This window comes from Lytechinus variegatus, chromosome 2 (genome assembly GCF_018143015.1).
Source record: "Lytechinus variegatus isolate NC3 chromosome 2, Lvar_3.0, whole genome shotgun sequence".
NCBI classification, from domain to species: domain Eukaryota; kingdom Metazoa; phylum Echinodermata; class Echinoidea; order Temnopleuroida; family Toxopneustidae; genus Lytechinus; species Lytechinus variegatus.
In genome coordinates, this window is record NC_054741.1 from 11,646,051 (window position 1) to 11,673,070 (window position 27,020).

Consider the following 27,020-nt stretch of genomic DNA (forward strand, 5'->3'; position numbering starts at 1 on the left):
TGGAATGCTAATATTTACTACAAAGAAAATTCTCTTCGCTATAAACAGAAATTAAGTTCAAACCTGCATTAATCTTTTCCGTCTCATTTCATTCCTACATTATTTTTGTACACGTCTCATGGCAGGATCAAACATGCAAGCATAAATAATTTGAACTGGGTGAATGAGATTGCAACTGGCACTCGAAGAAAGTATGGTTTCGGTTAACATAGGGTGTCTTCATGCAGTGCTATGAGCATACTCTTGCTGAATTCAAAGAAATACATTAAAAAATACAAGGTAGATAATTACATACATACCCTTCCAGGAAGAGTAGATAGAAGCATTTGCAAGTTAGGAGGCAAATTCTTTGGCAACCATGTCAAGCTCTTCTCATCCCCTAAACAGAACGAAAAAAACAAAAAAAAACAGACATGATAAAATAATTTGGTTCATGATCAGGGCTCCGTAACACAAAGGTTTGCGATGGATTGCAAATATGAAAGAACCGCACTGATTGGTCCCTGGTAAGTATTTTAAACCAAATGTGCGTGTAACATTGATATTGATTGGTCAGTTCATTTAGCAATTGATCGCTATTCTTTGTGTTACGGAGCCCAGGTGACAATAAATCTTAGAGTTTCCTCTCTTCTTTTATTTGGTTCTTCTCATTATCTTCCTGACATCAATTTTTTTCTGTCTCCACCTCTTTCCTTTCCTCCTTCTTCTCTCCTCCAGGTTCTCCTTATCCTTCCCCCTTCTTTCTCCTTGTTCTCATCCTTTTTCTTTTATGTAAAAGGATGTGTGTTTATTTGGCTCCTGGTGTTTGTAGTGTTTTTACATGTATGCTACATATTAAAGTTTACTTTCTTTTCTTTCTCTTATTCGACTTCTGTAAAAAGGGCATCCGCAAAGGCTGTCCATTATCAGGAGTATTGCATTCTCTTGCTATAGAACCGTTCATTCATAAATTAAGTATCGATATGCTTTCTTCATGTTTTACCTTACTTCAATGTAAAATCATATAAGTACAATCTTTTTAGCAGGGCATCAGTTGCTAGCCTTATTCATGGCAAATCACAAGGACTCCAGACTGGCTCTTGGGCAGACACAAAGACAAGTTTTTTTCCATTTTCAGTGGACTTTAATACAAGGTTCTACTCTTTCTTGCAGTTCACCTTGGCAATAATAACAATTATATTACTGACACAATGAAAAGAAAAGCTGTACAAAGCTTTTTCTTGTTGGAGTAGTTCATCTCATGAGAAGATATTACTGCCCACCAGAATGCAGCATCTAAGCTTCTTTATTGTTTGGCATTATGCATTTTCAAATACGACACTTTTGTCTCTTCTTTATGCTTTGTAATGTTTGTTTGTATATGCTTGATTTTGTATACTTTTTAATTGAGAATGAATAAATGAATTCAATTCAATTCAATGCTTAATTTTCTACTTCATGCAACAATATACACTTACTCCTTGTTGCATGCAATAAATGCCCTGTCAAAATCTTGGTTTCATTAATGCAGAAAATATGTATATGTGAGAAACATGTTTTCCACTAGCATGGAAATATGTATATGTATAGTCATTAAATGTAACATATCACTATCAGTAAATATATGTAATACATGTTATGAACATACCATTTCCTCCTGCTCCACTGTCCAGCTGATTCAATGCATCCAGGACGATCATGACCTTTGACCTATTGCTCACAATACTAAGCCATGATGGAAGGTCAATAACCAAGTTTCTGTCAGATGTTGGTATTTCAAGGTCAAGGTTGAAGAACTGCTTCATCTCACCATACAGTCTAAATAAAAACAATAAGAACAACAATCATGACCATTGACCTGATACTGAGCCATGTAGGGTTAACCATGACAGGCCTTGAAAGCATGAATCAACTTTGTCAAATGTGGACAATATAAGAGGTACCGGTACATTATATCTCTTCAGAGTACATGATCAACAATACCTGAACTTTTTAGACAAATAAAAATGCCACTCATTAACTATCAAATATACAAATAAACCATTAGAATTGGCCATCCATTGTGCCTGAAAGAATCCAGTGGGTAGACCACATGGTTGGAACAGCGCAGTGGCATGCAAACTATTGAGACCTTGCCTCGATGTTTGCCTCCATGACCTTGACCATTGGTAGAAATCTTAACCATTTGATGGTACCCTTATTGCAAAATTGTGAATGGACTACATGGCTGATAAAGCTCTGGTCATTCCTGTTTGACTTTGATAACTGTATTGAAATAAGCATCGGAATAGGAGATTTTGATTTTCAATCCTGGGCTCAATAACATAAAGCATAGCAATCAATCATCAAGCCGATTTCTACAATTGATTGCATTGTGGATGATTGTGTAAATCAGCCCAAATATCAATCGCAGGATCCTGGACAATGTTACTAATTGCATCTACTGGTCCAGTCAAATATTCTGGAAATGAATCTTACCTCCTCAAGAGATTCAAATGAGAGGCACTTTCAGCTGAGCTCCCGATGAAATGTTTGAAGAGAAAGGTTCCAGGGTTTTGCTTTTCAAAACGACCGCACCAGTTGGCGATGAGGGCAGATTTACCAGATCCAGATTCCCCAACAATTGTCAGTGGATTCTGGGAATGAAGCAAAAAATCAAAGAAACCTTGCAAAGAACGTCTGAAATTAGGGCAATGGGCATTGTTCATGTAAATGGTGACATCTTTCAGATTTGGTGATATGGAGAAAAAAGATCTTTTTGTTTTGGTCCTTTTACCTTAGGTTTCTTGGAAAAGTAGTTGTCGATGTAATCAAAGTATTCCTGTCGTCCGATGTATACGCGTCGTCTCGCGTTTGCGAAGGCGTCATGGGCTTCTGATTCTCTCTGCAAAGCTGTCAGGTTGGTACCGGGCGGAAAATCTTCATTGATACACTTCACCAAATCCTAAGATTAAAAAATAAGTACATAATGAAAACAAGCAAGATATACTCATATGTTTTGCCTGGTGAGCATTTCATAAAGCTGTTCTTTGCGCAAAACTTTAAAGCACAACTTGTAAATTTGGGGTTTTCAAAGTTTGATTTCAACTTTAGCTGTAGATGAAAATGATTAAGAATCTTATATCTGATACAAAGATCTTAATTTAACTGTAGCTGGTGAATAACAATAATTAATGACCCAATTTACATGTAGTGCCACACAAAAGGTCACCAGTTTTAAGTAAGTTTGTGCCTAACTTACAATCTCATCAATTTCATAAATACTTGTTATACTGCAAGATATCAACAACAGCCAATCCAATTGAATGACTTTGGAAAATTTAAACTGCTACTACTAATCTGTTATCTTAACAAATTCCAGGGAACATTAAAAACAAACCTCTCTGATCATTGCTGCAGCATCAATAGCTTCTTTGAAATTTCTACATGTGTGTCCAGACTCAATGACAGATTCTCTTAACTTCTGTTGCAAATCAAAGTGCCACTGAGTTTCTCCTTTCAATTCCTTTTTCTCTGCCTGCAACACGGTAAACAAGACAAATCTTTAAAAAGAACAAAGACCATTTCCTCTAAACTTCCTGCATTTTTTTCACCAATTATTTTCAAACTTTTTTTCTTATATAGTTCTTTCATAGACTATGCTATTATTCTAAAATACAACTTTTTCTGAGCTACCGCAATATTTTTTTAAATAGATTTTGAGATACATTGCTTCAACCCCCATGATACTATTCATGTTGTACATTTGCATATTGCAACTACACTTTCAAGCCAACAACAGGGGTAGCATGGATTACAGCTGATCAATTTCAACCCATTACAACATATCATTATGACCTTTTGGAGACAGAATCATTTCCCTGTAACACACGTTTATCATATATTCCACCTCACATATATGCAGGCTCAGTCCTCCAATGGGTTAAAGCTTTGAAACTGCTTATTCAAACTGTAAATAAAACTCAACATTTTGGCTGACTTAACATAGATGCTACGTTAGAGAATCACTTACCATTCTAAAGCTAAAGCTATATTGTTTAAATTACAAAGATAAACATCAACTTTCAATTTAAATTTCAGTTCATTCATTTTCACATTCTTATAATCAACACAATAACAAAAATATTTACAGAATAAACAAAGAGATAGTTAAATTACAGACAGTTTTGTAGAAAAAAGATTGGTAAATGACCACATTTACAATAATTTTTTCAAGTGTTGTCAATGTTGAATTACATGTACAAGTCAGAGAAAATGAGAGTGAAGGGCATAATAAAAACTAAGCTTGCAGTCATTAATTGTAATGAATGTAATCATCAGTAAAGTGAAGTGGACTGTGTTGTTGTTTTTTTAGTTTGAATAAAAAAAAATAGAATAGTAAGTACATGAATTAAAAGAAAAGTTATAATGAAAGGAAGAAGAATGAATGCTTACTTCAGTCTTTACTGGGGGTGGAAGGTCTTCTCTCTTTACTCTATGCTCTCGAAGATAGAAAAAGATCTTGTCCTTCTTCAGCTCATCGTGGGGTCTGATTGCTCCATGTACAACCTCCAGCTAAACATCAGTATGGATAATTAAAAAAAGGCAATCCAATGACAAAGTATACGTTACCACAACTTTAGCTCCATCCGCTAAAGGTGCTTGGTATATTCAAGGAATCAATCTTGCCAGGTACCAATTTTTCCCATGTGGGAAGATTTCTTGCTGTCCAAGGAAAACATGCCATCACTGGGATCTTTACCCTTGACTCTATACTTTAATTAAGAACCGTATCTTGAAAAATTTCAGCAACTGATCGAATGACTGATTTTCATTGTTGTCCATGCAATCAATCATGAAAATTAGCCCTTTCAAACAATACTGTACATTGTATGATATGGAGTGCTAAACAAGTCAACTATTAGATATATCAATTTAATTTGGACAAAACCTAAAATCAATAAGAAAATCAGGATTGTTTCTTTTCGTTTAATCTGGTGAATCTTTTGAGAATAAATTTGCAATGCCCAGGTATGGGGTTTATAAATCTATGCAATATTTCATATTTGCCTAAAAATACACAATTTCATCTGCAAATCCAATGCAAATTGTAATATCAGAAAAACTAATTATTTCAACGTGACTGATTCAAATATTGATTTCACGCTACTTACCTGACAGTTATCAAAATAAACTTTATATTCATTTTCATTAAAATCCTGGAAAAATACCCTGGAGGATACAGGACAAAGATATACACTGTAAATAAAAAATCAATTATCAATGATATTAAATAATAATTCCCAAAGCAGAAAAGAAAAATGATTTCCAAACTTGATCACTGAGGTACAATTCTAGTCATCTGGTCTATGCCATGTCTTTCTATCTTGGAAGTTAAATACAAGATGCTATGTCGAGAAAGCTTACACAACATCTTCATTTGAAAGTGTTAGTGCTCATCCAACAATGAACAACAGGAAAGATCATTGAGAAAAGGTTACAGTGAGCTAACAGTGAACTGGGTAAATAAACTTACCTGTGTAACACTAGAGTCAAATCGGTATTCATCTACCCACTTAAACTGCTTGAATTCTTCTATCGCGGTGTCAAAGCTCAGATCCAGGAGTTCATCTTTGATCTCTTTGGATTGGCTCCAGCCAAACCTATCTCCCATCAGGCAAATGAAGTATGGACGACACTTGTCAATCTGTGAGGTAAAAAAAATATAGACAGTGGAATGGATCATGAGGTAACAAGAGTGTCACTAAGGCGAGCACATAATACGCCCACCTGTAATGCGGGAAATGGGAGTTATTGGTCAAGCAAGAAATATGGAAGGTGGTGACTTCACCTTTGACTGTCTGACCTCAAAATTAAAAGCATTCCTGAGATCTAAGCTAGTATCATACACATCAAATTATATGAGCCTAAAGGTTAAGTTAAACAGAAGTTATCATGATAGCAAGGACTTCAGAAGGGTAAGATGAAAACATGTTACTGTGATCTTGACCTACAATGTATGACCCTTTGACCTCAAAATCAATAGGCATGCTGGGATCCATGCTAGTACCATACACACCAAATTATATGAGTTAACGGATGGACGGACACCAAGCGTGATACCATAATAAGTCCCGTCTAGAAGGGTGTTTAACAATATATGCATGACTTTAAAATGAAATATCCAAATTTTGCCAGGTATTTTAAGTGGGACTGAATTTCCCATAACATTTTCTTAATCTTGGACATACAATACTAAACTTTGAAATGACATGAAATTAAATCTACAAAGATCGTCAACTTCAGTTGATGTGCATTTAAGTGAATGATGATCTGATTTAGGACAAAAACATCTTCAGGTCACTTTCAAATTCATTTGCAACTTACATTTTATGAAACAGCTCCATGTACAATATTTTAAAGACTGATAGGGGGGGGGGGGTATGTTACTTGCACTTATTAACTAGAATACTTACTATCACATTCATAATTATTCTAACCATGAACACATCATCTTATCATCAATTATCATTTAAATTTTCATTCTTTATGGTCAAGTGTCAATTATTTACTTCATAAACTTGTTACATCCAACTATAAAGAATCTGAAACAACCCATTTCCTTCATACTTCTTTTCTATTTGTTTATCACCTGTGAATGGTTGTCTCTAATGTTGACTGTTATAAACCTCTCATTCTCATGACTTCGATCTCTCCCTCTTTCATACCCCTCTCCCCTCAGACTTCCTCCACCTCCTTTCCCTCCGCCTCTTTCTTCCTCGTCCTCCTCCTAAACATATTATTTCAATGTACATATAACTTATCATTCCCTTGCTAAACTCATTCATTTTGCTGCTATCATTCACATTTTATAAGTTTGATATGATGTTATCTGTATTTCAAACCCATGGCTCCATATCTTAAAAAAATTGCAATAGATTAACATCTAACTCATATTGCTATTAATAATGATATAACTTTGTGTATTTCACACATAGGAATAGGAATATTAGATCAATCAACATTTGAATTTGGATCCACTACAACTCTTTGTAAGATAGGTCTGTAATGATTTCATACTAATTCATTATCAAATAGTGTGACTACTTACCTCTCTTAGGCATATCTCAATGGTTCTTCCACTTTTAGTCTGCTCCTCTGTGATACCCCAACGAAGGTCAACATAGGTAAAGAAGGCTCCTCGATCTAGACAAAGCCGATTGATCTCACGGAAGACCTTCTTGATGATAATCTCTCTTTCTTCCTCAAAGTCTCGGAACGTGCTCGATACAAAGACTCTGATTTCACGCTTGGATGATGGCTTCCTTGTATTAAGGGTTATTTCCGCACTTTGTGGATTGGCTGTTACGTTTACGGTAGCTTTGAAATTTGGAGGGAGTGGGACAAAAAGAATAAACACAATATTACATTATACTAAGATTGATCATGTCAGACATGTATCATATTGAGAAGTTGTAGGTAATCCTATAAGAAAAACGGTTAGAGGTTCCAAGAAGTTAAGAAAGGCATACTGGTATGAAAATGTGAGGGAACTTTGTATATTACTGAAAAAACTGACAATTAAAAAACTTTGCTCTTAAATGCATGTGAACTTCATGTAGATATGACTTCAACTTAAGATGATGGAACACAAAGTACTGAGAATTGGAATGAGTGCAGTCACAAGAATTCATAAAGTTATACATAAAATAAAGCCTCTGTTCCACTGCGCCGATTTGGCTACAATTTAACGAACCTTCAAATCGGGCAGGATCCGGGAAAAATGAACCATTTTACCGGGAGTCAGCGAAAAATAATTTGCAGTAATATAAGTTTTCCCAAGGAACGGGGGATTCATTACGTGCTGCTGTTAGTATGCCAGGAAATACCTGACTACGCTTATTTCATGACTGTGCGTCGTGTTGCTTACGCTTTTTCAACTTCCCACGCTTTTCAAAATGGGCGTTTTCTGATTGGGAAGAGCAGCATGAAATTTTGAACATGTTTAAATTTTTTAGCCAATCACGATGATCTGAATAAAATGCTCGCTGTTACCCCGTCTTCACAACGTTGTTATTACGCTGCTCCCGATTTCATCAGATCCCTATCCCGCTCTCCGGCGATCTAATGATTGGGATAGATGGGGGTTTCAGATCGTGATAGTGGAATGGTCTCTTAAAACACCACCTTGACCCCTTGTTCTTTTATCCATGAATAACATGTGCAAGAAGATTGATTGTATTATGGAACTGCAATTCTTCTGTTACCCTATTCAAAATGATATCATTCACGAAATAAGAAATCTATGCATGATTTCAAAATATTGAATGCGATTATTTCAACAAAGAAAATTGAATGTACAGTGTAGACTTGCTGTTCCCCATACACGTATTACATCAGTACCTTTTTGTTTACTGGCAGAGGGTTTCATAAGCATAAACTTCAGAGTATCTCGATAGTCCTCTTGCAGCTGATTCAAGAAAGAAGAGATTTCATGTTTGCGATCTTCAGGTGTAATTGTCTCAACGTCTGAATACTCATCTCCACTTGCTGGGCTGACTTCACTCATCACACGCACCACAGCGGCAGACATACGGATTCCAAAGTGACCTGCCCAACCTTTATCATCGTGACCTAGTTCCGACAAGATTCAAGTAATTTGAAAACAAAGTTTAAACATTTCATAAATTTTGACATTTGTTTATAAACTATGCGAGCAGTGGTAAAACTGAGGTTAATTCTTCTTATTCATACAGTCATGTTCAATGTAATGATTTAAATAATTAAAACTCACTGGTATATGTACAGCATACCAAAAACTGCTTTGAATCTTTTGAGCTGCCTATTGGGTTGTGCTAGGAGTAGCATTTTCTACTTGACAGAATTCTGCCTTTAATCATATTTTCCAAATCTTGAGTGATTCCTCTAACCCTAATAGCCCCAATAATGAAGTCTATTGATGAGTATTCTGAACTTAGGTTCAATCTAAACTCTGGTATAAAGTAGTAGAAGAAAGATAAATTAACAATTGTAGCACAATTCCATAACCAAAATAGTAAACATTAGAGACATGAAATATCAACAAAAAGTTGACATTTTTGGCTTACTATAATTTAGGCACAGAGTAAGAACATGGTCTAAATTAAACTAAACTATTCAGAATACAGACTATAAAGACAATGAAAAAGTCTTGTTCAATAAAATCCTGGGGCAGTATTCTGAACATTGTCTGTTCTTTATATCTTTTTTTCTCAGAGATATGACAGAATTTATATTCTCTCATTAAAATTGTCAAAAAATTTTGTCATACATTTAGCTAACACAAAAAGTATGCTTTAACAAATACGCATAATCCCAGTATACAAGCAAAGAATATGATAAAATTTATGACAGGGTCTCGCTCTCATAAGTTTTGTCATTTCTTTAGTACCATAATATCCTGATACCATACCGACTACATGTCAAGCATACAGTGATATTATTCAAATTAGATTGTTGTATTAATTTCACTCATCTTATGTGAATATTTTCAAAAATATTTTTCATGCTACAAGCAGTCAGGCCCTAATTATCAATTGCTCTTTTTTCTGTCGTTTTCTACAATTCTACTCAGCTCCATCTCTCTCTCTGTAACTAAGCCCTAGGCCCTAATTATCAATTGCTCTTTTTTCTCTGTTATTCCCTTTTTTCTGTCGTTTTCTACAATTCTACTCAGCTCCATCTCTCTCTCTGTAACTAAGCGCATCACATGCCCCACTGCCTTTCTGTTGGTTAGAGTGGCTACCACTCAGAACTAATAGTGATTTTGATTGGTTTGCCTCTGAAAAGATGGGAGAGAGATATATGACAGGAAAATTTACAGTTTCCTAGAAAAAACATCCCTGAACGTTTGATGTGTTTTGTATTCACTATAATGTTCATATGGATAAAAAAAAGCACTTAGGAAGAACAAAAAAGAAAGAACAAAATTCATGCGGACATTTTCAAGATGTCTGCAACTGAGCATTTTAATCCATCAGAGACTGAACATAAATTCAATTTGGTTACCATGAATTCTGCTTTGCTGCTTGCTTGCCTTGTGGTCAGATTAAATTCTAAATCGGCTTCAAATTGCAGCCAATGATGACGTCATAACGATTTGGAATTGAATATGACATTATCCTTACAGGGAGGTTTGGAATAGACTGAAACTTTTATTATAGTATTCATACAACTATTCAGAACTTCGGTCCTTTAGTTAACTAGTTGGATTGTTCATATCAAAAGCTTTTACAAATTATTTGAAAATCTTATCACAGCCGATATTGAAGTGTGTGCCAGGTTTAATTTCTCTAACCTCTAATTAATGTGGTTTATCTCACCAACGCTTGTAAAATTGATCGTTCTGAGGCCTCGTCCGTAATCCTTGAAAGTAAAGGCTTCTTTGATCCATCCCGGAGTCACAATACTGCCCTTTTTTCCAGTCGTCTTTTTAACGATGACCTGGTCATTTTTGTCCATTAGGGTCACAGTGAGATTATAGTAGCCTCCTTTACATGAACCTTCATGGAATGATTCCGATGCCTGATGGGATATGGTCAAAGTTCAATTATGTACTTATTTTTGATGGGGTTGAATGGTATTGTTTAATGTTGGAAATGATCAAGTTGCATGAATAAAATAATAACGATAGTAAGAAACATGTAATGGTGGCAGTAACAATAATGAAATGATAATGATGCTTATAATAATAAGAATGTAATGACAACAATACCTGAATCTCTGGGGCTGTGTCAAGATGTTCCTCTGAGAAATGTTGAGTCAGAACAATGTCTTGTGATTTGGTACAGGGTAAATGCGAAGTTAAAAACTCTGCAAAGGAAAGTTAATATGAAAGCACAAAATAAGTTGCATCATCTAAACTGGTTTACTGACCTGTGTCCTATTTCTTAAGAGTTACAACTATAATGATGACTTTTCCAACTACCCATCAGGACTCGGCAGCCAATCACAATCAAGAACTCCATGGCATGTACAATAATTGCAATGTAACAATCATGGTTACATTTCATGAAATGAGACATAAGATTTTATTTATTAATTACTTATTTGTTTATTTATTTATTTACTTATTTATTCATTTATTTATTTATATATTTATTCATTTATTTATTTACTTACTTATTTATTCATTTATTTATTCATATATTTATTTATTTATTCATCTATTTACTTATTTATTCTCTTGATTATTTTTTCATTCATTTATTTATTCAATCATTTGTCTATTTATTCATTCATTTATTCTTTAATCAATAATTCATTCTAATTGAGATTTTTTAAAGTCTAAGGTTACATTTGATCAGGTATTCTTCCTTATACACACATTGGTGCTACAGATCTAAAACAAAATAGGATGGATTTCACAATAACAAGGTCCAGGATTAAGAATGTGTATCAAAAATCAATTTGATGTGCTGCGTAACAAAAACTGAGGGAAGGAGAAAGGAAAAGAAGAAGCAAGATTGAAATGGAGTTGACGAACGGAAATCAAATTATGAATCATGACATGATGGAATGAATCATTGTGATTCCATGCATTTTTCATTAATGTTAAGTTTAGACTTGAAGCGTATATCAATTACTGTATGTGCAGCAAAATGTGTCACAATTTCCACCCATTTACACATCTACAAAAAAATGCTAAGCTTTATTCCACCATTCAAACAAAGCTTTCCAAAAATCCCCTATACTCACGCTTCTCCGTGCCATCACCACCGTCAACAATTTTGAATTCCCCACCATAGTTCCAGCGTGCCATATCACCGTTCTATCAAACCAAAATTCAACAGCAAATACAGACATGACACTTCAATATGAAAATTCCTTGATTTATTCAACAAGATCCTGGGTCCTGTTCATGAAGACTTGTCATTATACCAAATGCAAAATATCTATAACAAGATTACTATCAGCCAATCAAATTGAATGATTTCAGTAGCTTCAAACTGTTTCTGGGTAATTGATAATATAACAAGCTTTGTGAAATAGGGCCCAGAAAACCCACATCGTGCAGCAGTAAACATCACCCATTTAAGCACCTCACCAGGTGGGTTTCATAAAGCTGTTCGTTCGTAAGATACGGATGACTTAACGCACGACTGGTGATCCTTTCTTGTGCTATGTGATATCCCTATGTAAAAAGAACATGTTCCAGTCGTGCATAAAACTTTTCGTAACTTTACAAATAGCTTTATGAAACACCCATCTTACTGATGTAAAAATCCTCCAACCATATTGAGACTACATTGCTTTGAAAGATACTCTGCATCTTTACAGCAGGATTCATGCTACATGTAATATATTTTACCCAATTTTTACTCAAATCAAACCTATGCACACACACCATAACAATGTTTTGTCAGTGATTTGCACTAAATTTACCTTCAGCCAATCAAGTAAAATAATTTTTTTAGCTTATAACGAGCTCTCATTAAAAATCACAGATCATTTCATGGCGTGCTCCCCATGTATTATAGCCTGCAAATGATTGTTAAATGCAAAAATGCAAATGAAAGTTTTCCCATGTTTTCGTGCTAAATCTAAAAAGATGAGTTACTGCCAAAATAAGTAATTGCAAACAGCAAAAAAAAAATTAAAAAGGCACAATTTTGTCTATAGATGAACTGCACAGTATGCTGATCAAGCTTGAACCCATACTGCAAACAGGTATGATCAGAAGATTTTCCACTAATGAACAGTTCTGTTTCAATGGATTTCGATTCATGACTCTCACTGTTATTTTCTTTTAATATTTCAACTGCTTTAATCTAAGTTTTTCATGAAATTTGTTAATTCCTTGTTTATCCGGAAATCTGTGAGATTTCGCACAGCAAAACCTTACCTCTTGTGACGCAATCCTAAAATATTTATTTAGAATGGACCAACCAGCCAACAGACAAAGTCCTGATTCCTATGAACCCCCTTCTTTAAACTACTCAGGGTTATATAACTTACAGTACGGACCTAACGTCTCTTAGTGCAATCATTAAATTAGCAATATTTACAATGGACCAACCACCCAACAGACTACTAATTGGGTTTAGTCTCCAGTTCACAAAACAAATCATAACTGGCAATTCATTGCAAATTCCTACTTGACAGCTGGTTTGTTTCTTGCAACAGGTAAAAAAACAATTTTTTCATAGTTGAAATTGATATCTCAATCATAAATTAGCAACGGAAATCTGATTGCAAATGTTTTCTTGCAATACCTCCCCCCCCCCCGGTCCTAATTCCCATAAACCCCATTCTTCAAACTACTTAGTGTTATAGAAATAACAGTAAAATCCCTACCTCTCCGGATGCATTTTCAAGGAGGTTTTGAGACCAGCCTGCGATCTTCATTTCTTTCAAAGAGAACGTTCGGTTCAATGGTAGTAATTTATCAGCAAGCTGAATAAATAGAAAGAGAGAATCACAGTATACAAAGTTAATTCAAAGAATAGCCAAAAGATCACTTTCAATTACACCTAAACAAAGTAAAAACTCTTTTTTCAAGGTGAACTACTGAAGATTTCTTGGAGTACCTCAACTGTTTGTGATCATACTGTTGATATATGTATAAGTCATCTCTATGCCAATAATGTAATATATCTCTAATTTGGGAAAATGAATTAGTTTGACCTTATTTGATTAGCATTATATCTTTGTAATGGAAACACTTTTTTTCCATTGCTGTCTTTCCTTTTATTTTTTAGGTTTTGGAATCAAATTATTGAGAAGGTAATTAGAATTCTATGAATTACTTATCTGTATGTCTAGATGAAAATTTAATATTCCTATTTGTTGTCAATATAAGAAATTTGGTTATTATTTGTCTTCAATTTTTTTTGGAAAAAAAATTAAATACCTCTTGTTTGGTCTTGGTTTCCTTTTCTTGCTCTTCTGGTGTGAGAGTTGGTTCCTTGAAATTCTTGTCATATACCAATATTCCTGACACACAAACATCACCGCCAACTAGTGATAAAAAAAATAAGAATTTGTAAGATTTGATTTTGCTCTATACCGATTATAAAATTTCAAATATTCATTGGAGGAGAAGAAGAGAAAAAGAAGAAGAGAAAAAGAAGGAGGAGGAGAAGGAAAAAAGGAGTAGGAAAAGAAGAGAAGAAAAAGAAGGAGGAGGGCAGATAGAGGAGAGCTGTTGGTTCAAATCCTAGCCATAGCATTCATTTTCCTAAGCATGAAATTCATCATGCTGCACTTGATCCAGATAGGATCACGCAAGGAGACTGGCAGGGAAAAAAAATGCCAAAGCAGCTGTAAGCACCAAAATTGGTAGCCAAATTCTAGTAAGATCCATGGCTGGGTTAATATATGAGTGCCTTGAGCACCTTGAGCAGTTTGGGCATTCACAAAATAAATACCCTATGGCCCAAGTCTGGTTTAACTTAATAGGCCATGATTAAACTCTGTGTTAAAATTATGGGAAGCCCCAATTTCAAAATTGTACTTGCCTGTAATGTTTCCCATCTCTTTCCTCATGTTTCAACGATGAAGAGACGTATTTCAGTAATTATTCCCAGTCAAATATGAATGAATATAGTGTCAAAATAAGCTGATAAGTTGCACTTGTAATTTTAGAGATATATATAGATAGGATGCAAATTGAACCAAAGTTCAGATATGGACTCATGTATTTATTACTCATGAAAATTAATGGCTGGAAAGAATGTTAAAACGTTATAATAGCGTAGAGCCCACCTGTTTGAAAGGTCAGTGTAGTGCCTTCATCACCTACTGTGATTGGGACCTCACATGTCTTAGCTGTGGTTCCTACTGCGTGGATATGGCCTTTCGTCTCCAACTGTTTCAGGAGCTACAACAAAAATTAAATAATCCAATAAAAATATATAAGTCTACAGAAAAATATGTCCTGCGAGAGGCTTGTGTGGGGACACCTACCTCTGGGCAACAGTTTTGAGTTTCACTTTTGCGAGCCCTTTGATACCCACTTGTTTGTCACTTCAATATATATTTGCATTTTTTAATATCCTGCTATCATTTCTCTGTACCGTATTTATGTTTTTATATTGCTATAACAAATGATGATTATAATAATAATCATAAAAATCGTAAAATCATGATTTTTATCAAGAACTCTAATGATACGTGTATGTATTCACTCCTTTACCAAGAAAACAAATTGCCCACAGCCCCTATAGATTTCAATTCTTACAACTACTTCTAATACTACCCCTCTTCTGTGTTTTTCTTTTCTCTTTCATTTGTCAGATTAACATATTATAAGACTCATGCAGACAAATTTCAATTGAATAGCAAAATTCAATTTGATGTTTCCAACTGTAAGAACTGAACAAGACAAGGAACATCAGCAGCATTTTATCAAAGGTAGTCTGAATAAGGCTGTACAATATTGCATATTTAATTATTCCATTATCAACAGATGTAAAAACCATGATATATTTGAATAGATCACTCCAATGAATATAAATGTATCATGTAATGTCAAGTAATGATATTCACCTACCACTTTTTCTTGACTTGAATTATTGTGGGGTTCGGGAATAATATATTGGTAAGGAAAATGTCATTTTTATGATCCTCTGCCTGAGATGCTATGGTGAGTTTTTGGCTTGGTAATGGGAATAATGTCTGTGTTTCATAGTACTAGTATTCCAAGGAAGATTTTTTTGCCTGAAATACACGATACGTCAATTCTTCACAATTCCATTAAAGATATGTCACAAGCCCGACTGAAGTTTCTGTGTCACAGTATTTTTAAATTATTATCCTATATGCCACCTTTATAGAAATTGATTGATTCTACACAGGTGTTGGTGTTTTAATAAAAAGCTTTGTCATGAGTTGTATTTAGTATTGCTCACATGGAATATAAAAAACACCAAAAGAAAAAAAAATGATGCAGACGCTTTAAAGACTAAAAAAAATCATCATTGGACTTTTCTGCTGGAGATAATAATTGTAACACACATACATGTAGTAGAATGAAATGAGGATGGTGTTTTGTTCACTTATACATTTTCCATTTTTTGATCAACTAAATAACAATTTTCAGTTGTAATTTTTTTTTCAGGGCTTCAATGTTACAACATGCACAGGCGCAGGTATAAAAACAGGACCTTACAGCTCAAATCTTTAAAATCAACTAAAAATTGAAGAATTTGAAGACCTACTTGACTCGTGTAGTCTGAAGAATTGTCATAAATACGACTCTTCGTCAAATCTGCTCCTACAGCATGAAGACGTAGCATGTAGTCTCCAGCTTGTAATGGTAACTGTGAATGGTAATAATAAAAAGAACACATCTACTTTAAAAATAATTCTCTCTATTTCAATTTCAATAATGGGGATGAAGCCCGAGGGGGGGGGGGGCCACTTCCATTGACGAGTGGATACCATGCATGACCATGGGGTTACGTAAAGCACCTTAAACAAGTATTTTCCATGTTCTGAAAATGCACCCCTTAACAAAAGTTGGTGTGCAAAACCCTACCCTTAACAAGTAGATCTATTGGAAACAAAATGGTACCCTTGACAAGTATTCCGTGAATTGAACCCCTATACAAGTACAATGATATCTTAATTGTTATGTCACGGACATGACTTGGCTTTAACTTTGCTTTCATTGGGTTTAGTACCAACCCATGCACCTCGCTCAAATTGGACCCTAAACACCTAGTGTTGGGGCACAAAGTACATCTTTTATAAAGTATCTTATTCTTTTTATACCCTCGCAAATTGGACCGTACATGCATAGTTTTCCTTGCGAAACATATACCCTTTATTCATTATTTTAGTGTTTTTGACATCCTTATTACATTACGTACGTCGTAACGTGCCCTTGAAAAAAAAACCCTTTTTACATGTTTTATGGTCTCCCATGGTATCTATTCGTCAATGAAAGTGACTCCTCCCCCCCGGATGATGTTGATGATGATGATAATGTTAACAAGCTACATAAAATAGAGCACCATGTCACTACACCATTAACTCCATAACGTTTGATTGGCATTCAATAATTGCACTTACCGGAAATTTCATGGTATCCACAAAACCATTGTGTGTTCGGTTGTGTGTGCTGAAGAGATAAGGATCATATGTATTTCCCAACAGCGCATAAAGGTTGCGATTTTGTGGGGTGTGACAACCAAACTTGTTGATGCACTTGAGACCTATAGGTGAAGAAAAAGGCACAAATTCTTGTTTCTCATTATTCCATAGATGTTGGATTTTTTTTGTTTATTACATGTTATTATGCAATATTATTGCTTTATCAGAAGTCAGGGGAATATCGCAACACTACAACCCTCCCCCCCCCAAAAAAAAAATAATAGATTGAAGCAGTTCCACAACCAGCAGAAGAGAAAAAAATTAGGTGAAAAGGAAAGAGAATGAACAATAAAATATGATAACATTTTTTTTTCTCAATTTGCTTCTTTCGCTTGATTGTGACATTTTGCCACATTTGTCATGAAGTGCCCTTAAATGTTTGGCTCATTACACGAGCAATCATTTCCTGACCCAAAGCTTATAACAATGGAACCAACAACAAATATGAATCTATAGCTGACAATTGGTGGACTGGTATTGCACTGTTTCTCGAGATGAAAAGTATCCATATTTTAGTCTTTTTAGCTTAAATATCTCTTTCAATGAATACAATGCAAACTGAAATAATCATGTTTATACTAAATCTTTGGCTGTCATTCGAATACTTATTTATTGTTCCATACCAACATATGGGATGAATTCATTACAGACTATATGCCATATTTCGGTGATGAAAGATATATATTATCATAATTATTGTAAATTGAAAGTTAAATTCTCTGACATTTTTTTTCTTATTTCTAATTCCCAAAATATATTGTTACAAATGGGAGAGCAATAGATGCTGTTAAGATTTAAGATGTAGACTTACCCCCAAATTCATTGGGTTTAAACTGCATCTGAGTGTTATTGAAGACGACTCCATTGAGTGCTTCATATGCCGGTCCACCGCAATTCAAAGCATAGGCTACCCCAGGAGGCTCCTTGATCACCTGATGAGGGGAATCCCCTAGTTCTATTGATACATCAGCTCCATCTAATAGTAACAAGAAACATAGCATAGAAATAAGAGGAATCCCCTAGTTCTATTGATACATCAGCTCCATCTAATAGTAACAAGAAACAAGGCATAGAAATAAGAGGAATCCCCTAGTTCTATTGATACATCAGCTCCATCTAATAGTAACAAGAAACATAGCATAGAAATAAGAGGAATCCCCTAGTTCTATTGATACATCAGCTCCATCTAATAGTAACAAGAAACATAACATAGAAATAAGGGAAATCCAAATACAGAACACAGAAATAGTGAAAATTCCCTAGTTTGGTAGATACATCAGCTTCATCCAATAGAACATGAGATATATAGAACACGCAATTAAGGGGAGACCCCTAGTTCAGTAGATAAATCAGCTCGATCTGTTAATAATATGAAATATAGAAAACATTAGTTCTATGGATACATCAGGGCCACATCTTACAAAGAGTTAGGATTGATCCAATCAATCGTAACTCAATGGAAATCCATCAGTGTCATAATTTCTATGGGAAATTTGCACAATGTCTTTGACAAACAAAGAGAAGCACAGCAAATTTTCAAGAAAACAATGACTGCATGAATATACATTATAGTTAGAAAATATTTTGAAAATCATGCTTAATTGATGTTGATGCAACTGGCTTTCCATAGTAACAATTGATCGGATCAATCGCAAATCTTTGTAATTTAAATTTACATAATTGGTAGTTGAAAAAAATGTGGCTATTGCACTTCTGTAAGACTGGCATGTTAGGAGGATGACACACAAGTTTGATTCCCATTTTTTACGCTCTACCAAAGCTTTAGCTGGGCTTTGATCAATGCCATCGGAATACCAAACATGAAATTATTGCTTTGGAGTCCACATATTTGAAAACAGTATCATCAATTATAAGATACAGGGGCACAATTTCATCAGATCATTAACATTTTTTTAATGACCCAACATTCTGAAATGCGTCAGACTCACTAATATCTTTCACGACAGCAAACGCTCGATAAAACTTCAGTCCAGTGCTTCTCTCCTTCTCGGTCAACTCCCTCTTGAATGCCAATCTACCGTCTGGCTGTTCCAACCAGTTTCCTCCCTCCACCTCCTGGATAGTGACCCCATCACAAGTGACCAAGACCTTGGTCATACTGTCCACCCAGACGGTCAAGTTATCATCATCTATGATCAGGCCACCCTCTATGGTTTCTGAATCCCCTGTTGCGAGGCAGAATCGAGGTAAACACCTGCATCCAAGGACAAGCATATATATATTTTATCAGTTGGTATTACAACCAAGGCATGAGCATGTAATTTTCTGATTATGAACATGTTTAAAAATACCTGTTTAAGTAATGAACCTAATATTGTAGACAGTAGAAAGTCTTCTATGACTGACATCTGAGTGCCTGATTAGATACATCAGGGACTGAATATCCATACTAGACAATGTGAAAATATCAACAAGGGAGTCCATCATTTTGTCATTTTTTACCTAAGAAGCCTAATCTTAGACAGTGCACAAGGCTATTCATACTTTCACGTATATGTACATATACATGTACATACCAACATAATAAAAATCTCATTCTTTATCGTATTTTCACAATGAGCTGAAGTTAGCATCCAATATTTTTACAAACTTCCAAGTGCCTATGATCGATACATGGATCTACATCATGTAGGCAAGTTTTTGCAAGGTTCAGTTTGAGGTGGGGACACAACCTGACTCAACACTTTGGATTACTACCACCAATAAATGCATCCCTACTTAATAACTGACTCGTAGCGCCTCTCCAACTTAAAGTTACTGAATTATTTATTTGAAAACTAAAAGATTGATCATATTCTTCTAAGGGTATATTGAGAAACCAAAGGATATTGTTCTTGATGTGCAAATGCCCTGGATATTACAAAAGTCTCTCTAAAAGATGAGAAGCTGCATTTTACTGGACAGACAGGAGAATGATTACCTATCGTTTGGGTTTAGAACATCTTCTGGAATGTTTGAGAATAGTGAATAGCGGCATGGCCCTTTAGGTCCAACAATCTGAAGGGCTTTCTCGTTGGTCATTGTGATGGTCCACACGTCTGCAGATTGCAGGACACCGGACATTCCAGCAATGTAAGCAACACCAGCTTGACCTTTCATCAGGGTCACCTGAAAGTCCATAACAATAAAACATGATATCTTCTTGCGTACTACTACTACTATTTAATTGGTCGCCAGGGTATAACGACAATATAATAGTTTGAATAATTTTCATCAAGTTTCCTGGATTATTAGAAAAAGAAAAAAAAATCATTAACATGGCCAACCACTGGTCACACATAATGTGCGCACTGACTCAGTCGAGTGTCCAAGTAGAGCACCTATGACGTGCATATCGACAGAGCTGAATGATGCACTGTCACCGGCATGGCCGTATTTGTCATGTCTTGAGAGACAATGTTTAGAATTCATTAAATTTGAGCATACGGTAAATATAATTAGTTATCATGCACTTAGTTTTTAAACATCAAAGATTAATTTTACTCCCAGGCATAATGAAATCTAACATCTAAAGAGGGGAAGATGAAATAAAAGACTGCTATGGGTAGGTGGCCTTTAAAAAGACAAGTGTTCATACCAACATCTTGATACCTGATAAAGAGCTGATGTTGTTGAGTCTTCGTCCTGTAAGCTATGAGAACACATGACCAGCATGGACCGGCCTACAAAGTTAGAGGTATCCTCAAGGAGAGTGGTTGGGTTGATCCCGCTAAACTCCTGGAGATGGACAACCTTTCCTCTAGGTTTGTCATGGTGATCCTCTGCAAAGGCAGCGCTCTTGCTGTGAAACACTACAAAGTGACTGTAAGATGGCCCACAGAGTTCGAGTGTTTTTCCATCGTAGGTCCTCATGGTAAAACTGTCACTTCCATCAGGCACCAAGGGAACCTTGACATGGGAATAAAATTTTTATTTTTCTTTATTGTCCAATTCAAATAATGATTAAATTTACCTGAATTGTTGGAAAATATAATAAAGGTAAAAGTATTTGGTGGTATGTGAGTATTCTGTAGAGCTTCTACAAACTGACAATTTACAACCTAAATGATATACTGTACATACAATTTTTTTGTATTATTATATTTTGTTATAATTTTGATGATTCAAATCAATCTATGTCATGGTCCAATCACATCATTATTAAAGAACCTTAACATTCAATGGTAACTACCATAGTTTACAATGATCAATAGCCAATCAAACTCAAAGATTTCATGGACGTTACCATAGGATGGGAAAGTTACCATAATAGCAACTCATATGGAAACAGGCCCATGTCTATAATTTCATGCATATATTAGGGTAACTGATTCAAAATTGATCAAAGTTTAATTTCTTCAGAGATTGACTACAAAAATTATAGATTATGTAATATACGACAAGTGTGCCAATGTTGTCAAGTACTGCCCTATTATTAGAAACCAGGGTGAGGGCTAAGATTGTGCCCTTCCAACTTTTGCCACTGAGGCAAAATGCTACAATCGTTCAATTTCAAATGTTGACATCGCTAACTGTGTTTGTTGTTAAGCAGATTAAATCTTCCTCTTCCCCTCCCCTTTTATTCCTTCAAATGTCTTTCATTTGCATCCCTTTGAATGTGGTGCCTATGACAAGGGCATTGTTTGCCACAAAGTCCTTGATACTTTGTTACATCATACTAACCGGTTTGACATGGCCATCTCGCTGAAAATGAACAAGGTATGTCTGACTCTGTACTGCTCCTGACTTATTAGGCTGGGCGCTGCATATCACCAAAGCACACGAGCCGTCTGCGTCAGATACTGAACTGATGGGAGGCGTCGGGACAATGCTGGCAGATGAATTTAAGATTCCGGCCTTGGGCCCTTCGAACAAAACCCCGCAACCGCCATGGCCAAACTGCACCAAGTTGGAGAGGACAGTGGCATGGGATTTCCCAAAGAGCAACTTTGGTTGGAGGAATCCTTGAGGGTCGGTGAAGACCTCGTTCCAATTGTAGATACTGTGTTCACCACCTTGAGCCAATGACTTGATGGAATAGTGGTTGCCATCAAAACCGCATCTAAGCAAAGTGATTTCAGATGAATCGCTGTCTTTCTTGCCTCTTGTGAGCATAAGTAAGGCAGTTCCCCCACCATGTTTTGCATTGACATTAAACTTGGCGTCGATGAGGGACGGTAGAGGAAACCCACAAAGAGTAGAAGCTTCAACGCAAGCATGATTGGCTGAGAAGTGCATATAAAAAAGAGTGCAAGACATTTAATGATTTACTTTAAATTAAAGACATTAGGCAACTATATCCTTTTTTACTTACTTCCCAAGTTTGCACCTTCTCTTTCCATAAAAATTATTTTAAAAATATTAGTTTTTCAACTAAATCTGATTATAGATGCTAGAAAAATCACAAAGTTAAGATATATTACAGGCTCTTAATTTCCTCCATAATTCCACACACTTTTATGTCAATAATTATGTTTTAATCTTTGAATCTTCAATATCTTCCAACTTTAGCTTTATACTAAATTAATATATGAAAATTTATATCTCAAGTGGATGAGATCTGTATCCACTTTTAGTATAATGAACAGTAGGTCAGACTCCATGAAGGTCTAACTACAGTTTGTATAAAACTAGTTTGTCTCCTAATAGCCATATAGTCTAAAGTCCAATTGGTTCCAAAAACAACTCTTCTAATATGCTGTTTGGCTAACCTCATTTAGTCTAATCAAGTCCATGGTTAATTTGCACCTTGGCAAAGATGTATTGGTAATTAGACCAAGTGATTAATATGAACAGGAAGCCATTAAACCTTGTGGCAACTAGACCAAGAGCCAGTTAGACAAAATGCAATGGAGCAAATTGTTCAGCCCGAATGAAGACAGCACATATCTGGAAATTAGACCAAGAATATCTATTAAGGCATGCATGACCGCCCTTTCTTTGATTCTAAATGCATTTCTTCATCATTTTACCCCTCAGCTACAGTTAAATTTGATCTTTTTAGATAAAATTCTCATTTCCAACAAGTATCTGAATGGACATTCATTATATTCAAAACTCTGTTAATAGGCTCATATATGAACTGTACTCTCATTATCTTAAAACAGAGCAACATTAGATTATCCCACTGAGCACTAGACATGAATGTCCTACAAACAGCTTTATGAAGTAGACTCCAGGGCCCTGTCTTACAAAGAGTTGCAATTGATCCAATAAACAACTATGGACGGCCAGCAAAGTCAATATCTAAAATGCAAATTTTAGATATTGTTCTAAATGTTCTAAATATTTTCTACATAACATCGTTCCCTTGAAGATTCAGTGTTCATCTCAGTCTTTGTTGACTAAGGAGATTGTGCAAATTTCCTGGAGAAAAAAGTATAGTATTGATGGATTTCCATACAGCTGAGGTTGATTGGATCGATTGTAACTCTTTTTTAGATGGGGGCCCAGGTTATTCAGGAGCAAGCATGCATGAATTGGATATTACTCACCAACAGCAGGAGAGGATGGCGGTTTGGGAGGAAGATTCAGATCTACTTTCTTAACATCAACTTTTGCAGCTAAAACAATACAAAGAAAGGCAGAAGAAAGTAATTACCATATATATTAAAAGAGTTAAATGGCACCACATTACACATTCATCCAGCTAAAAGTTTCAACACAGAAATTCAATCACATTGAATAGAAATCAGAATTGTATGAGTGGATATTATAAAACTAAATAAAACAAAATGAAAAGTTTATTACATTCCGTTTGAATTTACCAATATTTAGCATTTAAAAATGTAGCATTTGTGCTCTGGAAATATCATGATTACATCAGGTTACAATCAACAACATTTAAATGATTACAATTATCATACTGGTACTTTGATTCATTTTGTACTTGACAAAGCCATTGTCTATATTATTTTCATGTTTGTATGTATGATTGTAATGCATCCTTGTATCTAAAAAAAAAAAAATCTTTGAGATTGTACATTTCCCTTATTTCTCATAATAACTCTGTAAACCAGAGATAAATGAGTGATGAAAAACAGGAGAGATTTAATCTAATGGGTAACTCAGAAAAAGATTAAGTAAATTAACAGGGATGTAACTGGAGTTTTGTATAAAAACCCGAAAATGCGAAGCGGAGCGAGCGAAGCTCTCGCGCCTTACGGCCGGGGGTCCATGGGCAACGCCCCGGTGGGGGTCGGGGGGCGAAGCCCCCCGAAGCCAGAGCATTATTGCACATTTGGGGCCACAGGAGAGGCCATTCCAGGGTTTAAATTGTAAAAAAAATTACCTTTTGTGTAGGTCCTTTTGATTTACACGATGTACGGTACCATCCATTTTCAAGCGAGAACGAATTTAAAAGTACTGTCAAATTGCAAGTTACAATTCAAACAAATTCGCGAATTCTTGCACAAAAAATATTAAGCACCATAAAAAATGTAATGCTGATCCGATCACTTCAATAACAAAATTATCCAAGCAATGTTTAAGCTGTTAATTCCGAGTTAAATCACAGTCCGAACGAGAGGTTGGCAAACAAAATATGTGCGGCACATGTGCATGTGTTTGTGTGTGGAAATTGCGATCCAGGGTTCACTTCCGCATTCAAGCCAACTCGCGACAGCTCGACCATCAGAATTTCAGACAGCGAGCGTTCTGTGCATTGAATACTGTAATTACGGTCAGTATACACTGTATACTGACCGTAACGTAATCAGAGCGAATTTCTCAGTAGCCGAGATGTCGCGATTCACGTGGCAAGCAAAGCACATGTACAAAACACATTGGCGATCGATCGTCTTTTTTTAGAACGTGCCGATCGTGAAATTTCGAAGGGGCCGGGTTTTCCGGCAACTTTCGAGGGAGGGAAAACCGGAAAAGTTGAGATTTCATGAAAATACCGGAAATCCGGCAATTTCCGGAAAAGTTACATCACTGAATTAAGTAGTAATCATCTACTAATCTAACAGGTGTTGTTAGAAAATCACTATTCCAAGTCAGCTTTACATCATAAAATAAGTCATAAGTGTTGTCAATCAATAAGTATTGATTGTTTTATTAGAAATAGACAACATAGCTTAGTATCATATAGGTAAAATGTGACCAGCCACCCCTGAACCAAGAAAACACCTAAAATAATTTTTAGAATAATACATAACTTCTTAAAGTTGATCAACAATAAAAAAAAAATTTACGTACTGATTGAATACAAAAAAATCAGAGGTTAAAAAGAATAATTAAGAACCAAGCAGTTCACCAAAAATGGGGTCAAAGAAATTCTTGTATATTGTGTCAAAACTTTACAGTATTAAGAAGACTTACTCTTTCAGAAAATAAGCCGATGTTCTTTTTTTCTTAACATCAAGTTACTTTTTTGGCTATATTTACAGAGAATCTTCCCTGGCAATTTATTGTTGATTTTGGGGTGACTGATCACAATTGGTCGATTCATTAAAATTTGCAATTAAAATGTCAAATGGTTGCAAATAAGGTCCTTACAACCTTACTGATCAAACCAAGATATTTAGCATATGAAGTCTGGAACAAGGAAGTTTCCTCTCCAACAAAAATTTGATAATCAGCAAACATAAATCGCTTCTTACTATTATCATGGACATGAATGATATCATAGTGTACTCACAGGCTGTAACTTTTGCAAGCTGAGCTGCTCTCTTTAGCTTGGTGTTCTGTCCTGCAAGTTGGAAAGCAGCAACGGCTTTTACTTTCTTGGAGGCTGTGTCCCCTTGGTTCTTGGAGACCTTGGTTCCCATGACACCCCTCAGTTCAGATGGTCATTAGGAATAATCAATTTCCATTACTTCACAAAGAAGGTAACTATAGGTCTGTTGATTCATATTTGTAAAGACAAAAATAATAAATTACAAAAAGTGACTGGGTTATTTTGATTCATGCCCCCTCTTAACAGAACACAATGGATATCAAACATCTTTCTTGCAATACCGTATGAAACAAGTCTGTTTACATACAAAGCAGGCATTTTTGTGCCCTTATTTTTTTTTTAACAAGTGGAATGCCTCTGGCCGTCTCACCTGCATCACGCGGTTCAATATAGCAGCAGTGCTCACTTTGAATACTACTCTAACTCGCACAAGATGTTCAGTGATACATGGTTACTCTTATTTCCCTTTTTTATGAACTAGACCAATAAACTTACAGAGATATGATGGTTATTCAACAAACAAGTGGAATGCCTCTGGCCGTCTCACCTGCATCACGCAGTTCAATATAGCAGCAGTGCTGACTTTGAATACTACTCTAACTCGCACAAGATGTTCAGTGATACATGGTTACTCTTATGTCCACTTTTCATGAACTAGACCAATAAACTTACAGAGATATGATGGTTATTCAACAAAAAACCCCAACATGGCCAAAGTTCATTGACCTTACATGACCTTTGACCTTGATCATGTGACCTTAAACTCGAACAGGATGTTCAGTGATACTTGATTACTCTTATGTACAAGTTTCATGAATCAGATCCATAAACTTTCAAAGTTATGATGGTAATTCAACAGATACACCCAATTCGGCCAAAGTTCATTGACCTTTGACCTTGGTCATGTGACCTGAAACGCGCACAGGATGTTCAGTGATACTTGATTACTCTAATGTCCAAGTTTAATGAACTAGACCAATAAACTTTCAAAGTTATGATGGTAATTCAACAGATACCCCCGATTCGGCCAAAGTTCATTGACCCTAAATGACCTTTGACCTTAATCATGAGACCTGAAACTTGCAAAAAATTTTCAGTGATGCTTGATCACTATTATGTCCAAGTTTCATGAATCAGATCCATAAACATTCAAAGTTATGATGGGAATTCAACAGATATCCCCAATTCGGCCAAAGTTCATTGACCCTAAATGACCTTTGACCTTGGTCATGTGACGTAAAACTCA

General features: G+C 35.5%; 1 protein-coding gene across 1 annotated transcript in view; it reads right to left on the bottom strand.

Annotated features, from left to right (window-relative positions):
- LOC121407320 overlaps positions 1 to 27,020 on the bottom strand; it is a 56,645-nt gene that overhangs the window by 9,782 nt on the left and 19,843 nt on the right. Inside the window, exons 2-25 of the mRNA XM_041598355.1 lie at positions 25,736 to 25,937; positions 23,589 to 23,657; positions 21,778 to 22,319; positions 20,707 to 21,003; positions 20,036 to 20,223; positions 19,044 to 19,309; positions 17,906 to 18,070; positions 17,014 to 17,156; positions 16,158 to 16,259; positions 14,704 to 14,818; positions 13,850 to 13,956; positions 13,294 to 13,392; positions 11,695 to 11,767; positions 10,712 to 10,809; positions 10,320 to 10,521; positions 8,362 to 8,592; positions 7,070 to 7,338; positions 5,495 to 5,665; positions 4,414 to 4,533; positions 3,359 to 3,496; positions 2,756 to 2,923; positions 2,458 to 2,615; positions 1,628 to 1,797; positions 300 to 379 (exon numbers count right to left, since the gene is read on the bottom strand). Coding sequence (XP_041454289.1) covers positions 300 to 379; positions 1,628 to 1,797; positions 2,458 to 2,615; positions 2,756 to 2,923; positions 3,359 to 3,496; positions 4,414 to 4,533; positions 5,495 to 5,665; positions 7,070 to 7,338; positions 8,362 to 8,592; positions 10,320 to 10,521; positions 10,712 to 10,809; positions 11,695 to 11,767; positions 13,294 to 13,392; positions 13,850 to 13,956; positions 14,704 to 14,818; positions 16,158 to 16,259; positions 17,014 to 17,156; positions 17,906 to 18,070; positions 19,044 to 19,309; positions 20,036 to 20,223; positions 20,707 to 21,003; positions 21,778 to 22,319; positions 23,589 to 23,657; positions 25,736 to 25,865 — 4,101 coding nt within the window. The 5' untranslated portion in view covers positions 25,866 to 25,937. The remainder of the gene's footprint in view (positions 1 to 299; positions 380 to 1,627; positions 1,798 to 2,457; positions 2,616 to 2,755; positions 2,924 to 3,358; positions 3,497 to 4,413; positions 4,534 to 5,494; positions 5,666 to 7,069; positions 7,339 to 8,361; positions 8,593 to 10,319; positions 10,522 to 10,711; positions 10,810 to 11,694; positions 11,768 to 13,293; positions 13,393 to 13,849; positions 13,957 to 14,703; positions 14,819 to 16,157; positions 16,260 to 17,013; positions 17,157 to 17,905; positions 18,071 to 19,043; positions 19,310 to 20,035; positions 20,224 to 20,706; positions 21,004 to 21,777; positions 22,320 to 23,588; positions 23,658 to 25,735; positions 25,938 to 27,020) is intronic.